General features: G+C 40.6%; 1 protein-coding gene across 1 annotated transcript in view; it reads left to right on the forward strand.

Moving 5' to 3' along the window:
- LHFPL2 (LHFPL tetraspan subfamily member 2) overlaps nucleotides 1-9359 on the forward strand; it is a 206386-nt gene extending 197027 nt beyond the window's left edge. Inside the window, exon 4 of the mRNA XM_082242506.1 lies at nucleotides 8492-9359. Within this exon, the coding sequence (XP_082098632.1) occupies nucleotides 8492-8748 (257 nt within the window). The 3' untranslated portion in view covers nucleotides 8749-9359. The remainder of the gene's footprint in view (nucleotides 1-8491) is intronic.
- Nucleotides 9360-9735: the final 376 nt, after the last annotated feature.

A 9735-nucleotide genomic window follows, 5' to 3' on the forward strand; every position in this document is an offset into this window, starting at 1 on the left:
TCAGTGTATTTTCAGTTACTTTTTTAAAAGTTGTCGGCTGTCCCTCCTGTACACTGAGATCATGTGACCAGACTGGTGTGCCCTTAGAATAGGTAAGTACATGTCTTTCCTTTCACAGGGTAGATGGATTAGGCTTAGAATGGTGGTGGGAGCAGGTTTAGGTATGGTTAGTATTTGAATTAAGTTCTACTTTAACCCCTTAAGGACCAGGCTTATTTCTGACACTTGTCAGTAAATCAGTATTTTTTTTTTTTGCTAGAAAACCACTTAGAATCCTAAACATTATATATATATATATATATATATATATATATATATATATATATATATATATATATATATATATATATATATATATATATTAGAGAGAGAATAAAATGGCGGTCAATGCAATTTTTATTGTCAAGCAGTGATCTTTTTAACACAATTTATTTGGAAAAAAAATTCACTGCATTGAAAAAAAACGAAACTTTGAAGTTAGCCCAATTTTTCTATAATTTGAAAGGTAATGTTATGCTGAGTAAATAGATACCAAACATGTCCTGCTTCAAAATTGTGCACGCTCATGGAATGGCGACAAACATTGGTACTTACAAATCTCCATGGTGACGCTTTAAAAATTTCTACAGGTTACCAGTTTAGAGTTAGAGGAGGTTTAGGGCTAGAATTATTGCTCTCGCTCTAACAATCGCGGCGATACCACACAGATGGGGTTTGAACACCATTTACGTATGTGGGCGTGACTTGCCTATGGATTCGCTTCTGCGGGGCGCTTTAAATTTTTACATTTAAAATTTCTGATCACTTTTATTCCTATTGCAAGGAATGTAAACATCCCTTGTAATAGAAATAAGCAGGACAGGTCCTCTTTATTGTGAGATCTGGGGTTAAAAAGACCTCAGATCTCACATCCACACTAAAAATCAAAAAAAAAAAAAAAAATTCCTTATTTTGTTTTATGATGAAAAAAAAATGGGCCCTTTAAGGCTGTTAGGAGGAAGCGACGTATGACGTCGCTCCGGTCCTCCCAAGGCCATAGAGTCGAGTGGGGGCCAGCTTGCCCTCACACGACTTCCTGCCTAGGATTCCATTGGACCAGATCGTTTTCCCCGCTGCTGGCGGCTCCGATACGCGGGGGAAACGTCCGGGAAGAGCGAGGGGGTGCACCTCTCCTGCCGCCTATAAAAGTGATTCCGCAGCGAATCCACCACTGGGACCACTTTTATGAGAGAGGACCGCATACCCAGTAAAAAAATACCGGGGTTATGACAGCCGGGGTTATGACAGCTATCTGCTGCCATAACCCCGGTATTTAACGTCAAAAGTACAGACGTTTAACTGCGGCGGGCGTTCCGGAAGTGGTTAAAGGTTTAAGTCCTGTCCCCTTTTCCCTTCTCCAGACTGTACATATTAAGTTCTTGAAGTCTTTCTTGATATGTTTTATCCTTCAAGCCTTTCACCATTTTTGTTTCCCATCTCGGAATTAGTTATTTTAAATGCAGAGACAGACAACCCAAGTAGAGAAAAGTTAGTTTTGGGTTGATTGACCCTTTAATTCCAAGCAGAATGTTTATAGCACTAAAATGACGACACGTCTTGCTGTATTTGGTGTATTTCCTGACTGTTTAGCCTTATTGGCTGAATTTTTAGCATGGGTAGTGTGGTGGTCACCACTACGGTCTTCCAGCATCATGGCCCTAGATTAAATTCTGACCAGAAACCTGACCTGCGTAGAGTTTATGTGGTCTCTGTCATTTTGATGTTTTAGATGTGCCAGAAAGAAACGGGGGAAGTGCAGTCCAAGGCAGAGATGTCACTTCCGGTTTCAATGGTATTTGTCTGGGAGAATTGCACCCACAGCTCTTAAGTGCCGGTTCACACTGGGGCGATGAGGGAACCCTGCAAATCCACTGCTGGTTCCTGCATCGCACAGGACTAGCAGGCAGCTCACACTGCCATATGTGAACTGCTGGGAGTGTCAATCCAAAGTTAATGACGCCCCCAGATTAGTTGGCATATCGCAGTGTGAACTGTCAATTCGGACAGGAATCGGATGGCATAGGTGTGAACACCCATGCAATCCAATTCTCGTGTGGACCAAAAAATAGGGTCTTGCACGACTTTGGTCCGAATGCGATGCAAATTCAGCCATACAATCTGTCTGAATTCGGATCGCACCGACTTCACATGTGATATGCATAGCAGTGCGTTTTTTTTATACATTGCCTTTTCTTTTACTTTAAAACTAAAAGGTAGGTGTGGCTAATTTAGCATATGGCACTTTTTTTAATGAATCTGTCTTATCTGTGGGATCCCAGTGGAAGCTAGAAATCACTGTAGTAGGTATTGCTACTACAGTATTTGCATCTACCTTCCAGTTAGCCTCCTGAGCGGATGCCCTGCTGCATGGTGAACACAGGAGGTTTCTTGCTCAGCACAGGCACCATTCAGGGAACTCTTTGCATTTTCTAAACAAATGCAAAGCATTCTATATTGGGATGAGGTTGGGAGACTTCCCAATTTCCACCTCATCCAATCAGAGAACACTTTGCATTCTTTGCGAAAATGCTAAATATTGTCTGAATGGCGTTGGTGTAAATCGAGCAATTTCTTGTGTTTAGCAAGGACATGTGGTCAATCACTGTGGTAGACATTGTGCTTTCCAGCTTCCATGGGGATCCCACAGTTATGGCACTTACGTACTTACATTGGACGAAGCTGGACCAATGTTACTAAGTAAAAACTGCCATACCTAAACATCAACTTTCAGCTTCTTCCCCAAAGTCCATGTGTCTATGAGTTTGGGTACGTTGGGTTTTCCCTTCCAGGGTGCAGATTGGTGCAGACTCCATGTAGTGATGCACTAATATAAAATAAAAAATAAATCATGGAGCTTCCTTGCAGAGCAGCACACATATGGTAGTATTCTGAGGATTTACTATGTTTTTCCTGTCCAGCTTGTCGAAATTGCTTCCACAAACAACACGTAGAAGGTAACTGGAGCCTCCCAGTTGTTCATTGTTTTCCTAAAGGTCATATTTGAGAAGAGATATTTCACCACTGGAAGTCATCCCAAATCACATCTGGTCTTCTGGAGAGGATTACTAGTGCTGTGTGACTAATAAAGCTCTTTAATGCTGGAACTAATGCTGATTTCCACTGTGACTTTCTGTGCTCCTTTTTGAAAGGTACAGCTCAATAATTGCTAAGGAGGCCAAACTTTCCCCCAGGTGCCAACAGCCCCAGCATCCCATGTGTACAATACAAGGAAAACCTAGCTTTGCCCACTTACATTAACAGTGGTGGTACCAATGGCAACCAATTTACTTATGTATTCTAATGATGGCCGTACACACTTCAATTTTATTATTTGAATGATTAAATGGAGTTGATCTGCCAGGGTGGGAAAATTATTGATCCTAGATACTTTGATTTTAATTGTGTTTTTAATTGATATGAATTTGCACGGGGAAAACAAAGATGCAATTGATAGCTTACAATCTTATCTTCTATTGTTTGATGTACGTGATTCATCAGGAACTGGATTACATTCATGCAGTGTGTGATCAGCTTTATCTTAAGCTAAAAAAAAAAAAGACTTTGTATGCAAACACTTTAAGCCCTAATCTGGGTTATCAAGTTATCAATGCAGATATTTTGGCTTTCCGATGCCTTTATTATTGGGGCATAATATCCTGTTTTGTTTTTTAGTTTATTTCATGACATTTTTATAGTGATACACTGCTATTATTTTTACTTTTGTGTGTTATTTGCACAGTCCTTTTCTGTATTCTTTTGATTTTTGAAGTTATGTTGGCCTCTAAATTCTTAGGCATGGGTAGTTCATGCAGTCTTATTCTAATCTCATTTTACAGTAATTGAATGTGGCTGATAAACGGTGGTCCTGCATTAGTCTTGAGGGCATTGAACGGGTCAGCACATAATTAATAGTGTAAGCCAAGATCAGTTAATTGAAGGTCATGCTGTAGATCAGAGTACAGACCACCCGGATACAGGTGCCCTCTTGTTTGAAGGCATCGTTCTTGATTCATTACTCTTGTGTTTACTTAAAAATGATTGTGCTAATGTTGTAACTGCTTGTTGAGTTACACCAGGGAAAATGTCATTTTTAAATGTTCCAATTCAAACCCATGGTGATCAAGTTTTGACTTTTTCCAGCTGTCCTCCATTACAGGGCTTGGTGGACTTACTGTTTTTTTCTTTAAGATATTTTAGTGGCTTAATACGTAACTTGCAGCTTGCGAAATGTCTTGTAGGGTAAACCTACCTTGCTAACACATTGTGCATTTTTAGCGTATTTGTTTTAATCTCAGAAACCCCCCCAACCTAAATTAAAATCAGGTGGCTTGGTAAATATTTCTAAAATGTTTACCTATTTTACAAATGGGAGAACAATTAGTAGTAGCAACTCTTTAATTGATAATACTTGACAGCATGCACTGTAGCAATGGGTTGTACGGCACTCTTGTGACATTTTAAGCCTCCAGCTCTGGCAGGAGGAACAGTACTGATGCCCCATGCGTCCTGGAAAATGTCAGAAGCCAGGGCAGAGGTCAGTTGTTTTTTTTTCTCTTTTTGACTGGGGGTTCCTCCTGGTTTCCCAACCAAATCCAGCTCTCTTGTGGCACTTTTCCACTGCAAGTACCGGCTCGGCTCTACTCGGCCCTGCTTGGCCCGGTTTGCTTTTCCACTGCTGGTACAGTGTTGGAACGGTTCGGTACGGTACGGTATGGTTTGCTTTTCCACTAAAGTTAAGTGGGTGGGATAACAACGGGGTGGGTGGGGATTCTCTGACCAATCAGTGGCTAGTAATGACTGCATGCAAAGGATTGTGGGATATGGTACCGGGTATGGTACCTCTTGGAACCACAATCGAGGTGGTACTGTTTTTGAGAGCCGTACCCTTCGGTTCCATGCAGTGGAAAAGCGCCACCGTACCGTTCCTACACAATACCATGCGGTACCAGCAGTGGAAAAGCACAAAAGCGAGCCGAACAGTTTGGTTCCATGCAGTGGAAAAGCGCCACCGTACCGTTCCTACACCATACCATGCGGTACCAGCAGTGGAAAAGCACAAAAGCGAGCCGAACAGTTTGGTTCCATGCAGTGGAAAAGCGCCACCGTACCGTTCCTACACCATACCATGCGGTACCAGCAGTGGAAAAACGCAAAAGCGAGCCGAACAGTTTGGTTCCATGCAGTGGAAAAGCGCCACCGTACCGTACCAAACCGCTCCTACACCATACCATGCGTTACCAGCAGTGGAAAAGCACAAAAGCGAGCCGAACCGTTCGGTTCCATGCAGTGGAAAAGCGCCATTGCAGTCCTGATACCTAGGGCCCGCTCTTATCCCCTGGGCGTCCGAGAACAGATAGCACCAAGGGAGCAAGGAATAAGGTAAATATTTCACATATTTATCATCGTCTAGAGTTAATGAGCATTTAACTCTCGCAGTATGGGGAAACCCAACTGTAAGGGATATTTTCTTTCCCAGAGCCTAGAGTTCAGCTTTAAACATAAATAGTATGTAGGGTCATTCTTTTTTCAAAATAAATATTGATAAATTCCAACAGAAAAGAGTTTGTGTTTTCTCTCTCCAGTTGCTGATCCCAGCAGCTGACATTCACACCCAGCACTCTGACATACATTCCTCTTCACGCGGAAGCCCGAGCTCAGACATCGTTTTTCTATTCACTATGAAATGTGACAGATGTGTTTTCAATCCGTACACCCAACTTCCCATGCCTGTGCTCACATGTATAAGCTGTGATTTCCAGAATGAGTGAGACCATTGTAATCCACAATATATTGACCTGGACGGGGGCCAGGTATTCACCAGTGTGACGGCTCAATGTTTTGTCTCTCTTTTCCCCCCAGCAGACTGTGCCGGTAGAGTGGAGGACTTTGAAAGTGATGCCCAGTAGTACAGAGTAGTGTAGAGATGCCTGTCAGAGGGGAAAGCACTGAAATGAAGAAATTAAACCACATTAAGTAGTTGCAATAAATACAGTCAGCACTTTGTTCTGCTTGTATTAGCGAGGAAGCAGCTATTAGACAGTTGAGAACCTAATGCCATAGAAAAGATTCTGTGGCCACCCCTCCTTTATATCTTATGGATAGCTCAAACTGATTACTCCTTTTGCACTATGGGGGGATTTTTGTTTTCCCAACTGTACCTTTATTAACTGTATATTTTAATTTTCAATTCTTTCTTCGGCCAAATCTTGCATCCTCTGACATTGTTAAATGCGTTCTCACCTAAAATATAAATTAAAAAAAAAAGCTTTAGCTAGACTTGGGAGGAGTAGTAAATATGCCTGTACAAGCTTGTGTTTCTGTCCATGAATTTGATGGGGAGATTTCATTTTGCTTCCTGTTCCTTTGACAGCAGGATAAGAGATAAAAAGAATGGTTGCCACAGAGACAGGCAGAAACAAGCTGTAAAAATAACCAACAGTTGTAACTTGACAGAAGCTCTTATCCTTCCCATATATTAAATGTTAAGCCTTTAAGAAAATAACAATAAATGCATATATTTTTGCAGGAACAAAGATACATTTTATTATTTCTTTTCCCACAAGAGTCTGCAAAGCATTGCACCCACGATCAGTGAACCTCCCTCCAACTTTCTACGTGTACCTCTGTACTGGCTTTCAGTTGGAAAGCTGGAGGAAGGGTCAGTCGACTATAAAATCTAGTACACATGATCAGAAAATCGGACGCAAAATACCGCTTTCGAAGCAGTTGTACAATAATCTGATCTTTAGTACACAGCTTTCGAGAGCCGATCTCGACAGTTCATGCAAAATTATCCGAAGGGACAAACCCGAAAATGTTCTCGTACGATACCAGAATTAAATTTTTTTTTTTTTTTTTTTTTTAAACAGTACAGTATTAGTCCAAAAAAAAAATTGGAAGACCAACGCCACGCATATTCAGAAATGAAAGAATACATTTGAAAACAATATATCACTTCCAACGTTCTGTCATACCAGAATTTTCATAATTTAAGTTTAGATCTCTGTGAATGAATGTGGTATAATATCTCCGCCATGATGACAGTGTTTACAGAGGCTTCGGAGCAGAGGAACCCCTGCCCACTGTCACAGGGGATGGGGCTGTGGGGTGATGTAAGGGTGCTTTGGAGTAACCCGTTACCCCCTAAATATGAATGTCACCTGTTACTAAGTTTGAACTCGGTCTTTAAACAAGAAATTTTTGTTGTAGTCTGTGTCTCCACTGGAGAATGTTTCCAACAGCAAATGAGGGGAACGCTATCCAGTGGGGGCATTGACAACAGTAAAATCCTGACAGTGGTTTTATCCTTATCCCTGTCCAAAAGTATTGGCTGAAATTAGGCTTTAACTGTGTTTTTAACCTTTTTTTGTTCCTACTGATTTTCATTATTTAGAAAGATAGTTTAAATATCATAAAATGTGTATCACTGCTTAGAATGGCTGTTTTATAAGGCACTGCTGAATATCTCTGGAACTTTTGTTTGAGCATTAGGTGAAATTTCATTGTGTCTTTACTGCTCTGAGATTGGCAGTCTACGTTGACAGACAGTAAGAAAAAGCCTAAAGATATCCAAGAGATAGCAAACTCTTTGGAGGAGAGGCTTATGTCAAGTGCAGTATGGACACTGCTCACAAGGGAAGACCCGCCAATGCGTGGGAGAGGAACTAAAGCTGATCTCAATTCAGATAAACACCACTTGATCCTGTTAAATAATTTTTATGAATGGATAACACATTGTAAATACTGCTGGTAGAATAATGAGAAATCTTCCCTCATATTTGCTTCCCATAATGCTATGAGCATTATAACACCAACTTTTAAAGGTATAGCCACTTGGCCTCTGACTTGTAATTCTTACAATAGAGCTTGAAGGGGATGAACACAGGATTTTGATTATCATTGTGCCCTCTCTTCTCACCCAGTTAGCAGCAGGTGAACAATATTTATTGACAATCTGTAACAGAAAAGTGAGGTTACCCACCTTTTTTTTGCAGTGGGGAATGTTAATCACAAAAGTGACTGAGCAGAAGTGCTAAAACAGTTGGCTTGTATGTATATTAAAACTGTGGGAACAAAAAAAATTAATTTAAATATATTCTGCTGCAGCCTGGACTTTGCAAAACGCAGATATTACCTTGAAAAAATAATGGCACCATCACTGTGCTGTGTGTATGTATACTTAGCAGAGCTGTTGGTGGGACCTAGAAGGTACACCAAGTACAGGCTTTCTGAGCAAATAGCAGTGACTGGTCTTTATTCCAGGAAGCTCTTGCAAAATGAAATGTTTTATGCTGGAATACTCACAGATCTGAAAGAAACGATTTAAGTAAAATACACATGGCTCATATTTAGACATATTTGCTTAGTTCAGACTGTTCAACGGTCTGGCTGGTTTGACAATTTTTAATGCATCAGAACCCTTTTAGTAACCCTAATTTTTCCTGTTTTTCAGGTCTCTTCCTTATACTTGGCCTAATTCTGTACCCTGCTGGTTGGGGTTCCCAGAAGGTTGTTGGTTACTGTGGACATTATGCCTCAGCGTACAAGCTCGGAGAATGCTCCTTGGGCTGGGCTTTCTACACAGCTATCGGAGGAACCGTCCTCACCTTCATATGTGCCGTCTTCTCTGCGCAGGCTGAAATTGCCACCTCCAGTGATAAAGTTCAGGAAGAAATAGAAGAAGGAAAGAACCTCATCTGCTTACTTTAACAAGCAGTAAGGTGCTGCCCTGCAAAGACTTAAAAAAAAAAAAAGGGATCAACTTGTTTACATGGCCCACAGCGCACATTCGTGGACTAATAATGTTTATAATAACGCCATGCTGCCTTTTCCTGTGTGAGAAGATTGTTAGTGGGACCTAAAGACAAGATGGTTGTGCACAACACACAAAGTGCATCCATATTGACCTGTGTACAGAACTTACCTAGTATAAGTATTCCCAGTTCTACAAGTCACTTTAAAACAGATTTCTCTCTTCCCATAGCATAAGGACAGCAATGTATTTCCGTCTGTTTTGTCCACTTTTAATTTTTTTATGTGTGCTATGTATGTGAGTGTTTGTGTGAATTAATCATTTCCTGTAGCCACTGCAAATCTCTGCATACCACTACTATTGATCGAACGTGTCAGGTAACTGGAAATTCTGTGCTTGTGTTCTCTCATGTGGTTCATTATGTGGTGCCAATGAATGTCTAGAAATATTAGGTTTGGAATGAACCACTGCAGTAAATACGGAAGGAATCTCTTGCACAGTCATTCTGACAGGGCCTTAGCCAGATGTATTTAGTGCGTAATAGATCATTACCACTGTGATATACTCAAGATGCTAATGTGCAAGCAAATAACCTCATTCCATAAAGGAGCCAAAGAGTTTACCTGTTAGCTGCATACAAATAGTAACCCTTTTGTGTGCTGAGAATTCAGCTTATCTCCAAAAAAAGGTCTAATTTAAGAGTCTGGAATAAAATCTTCGGTGTCCCCGATAACCAGCAATTGGCTTTTCTCTTTTATTTTATAGGATTAGAGACACATGTTATGGCTGCTTTTGACAAAGTAGACTCTTCTTCTGTTAAACAAATGTAAAAATTCTAATTTGATGTCAAGACTGTTAAATTGAACCTGTAATTAATTTCAGACTTTTGAAAGTAAAGCCCTCCCTAAGTTCAAATACCATAAGATAACTGATGTTACCTTTAT

The sequence above is a fragment of the Pelophylax lessonae genome (assembly GCF_965119305.1).
Source record: "Pelophylax lessonae genome assembly, chromosome: 1".
In the NCBI taxonomy this organism is placed as follows: domain Eukaryota; kingdom Metazoa; phylum Chordata; class Amphibia; order Anura; family Ranidae; genus Pelophylax; species Pelophylax lessonae.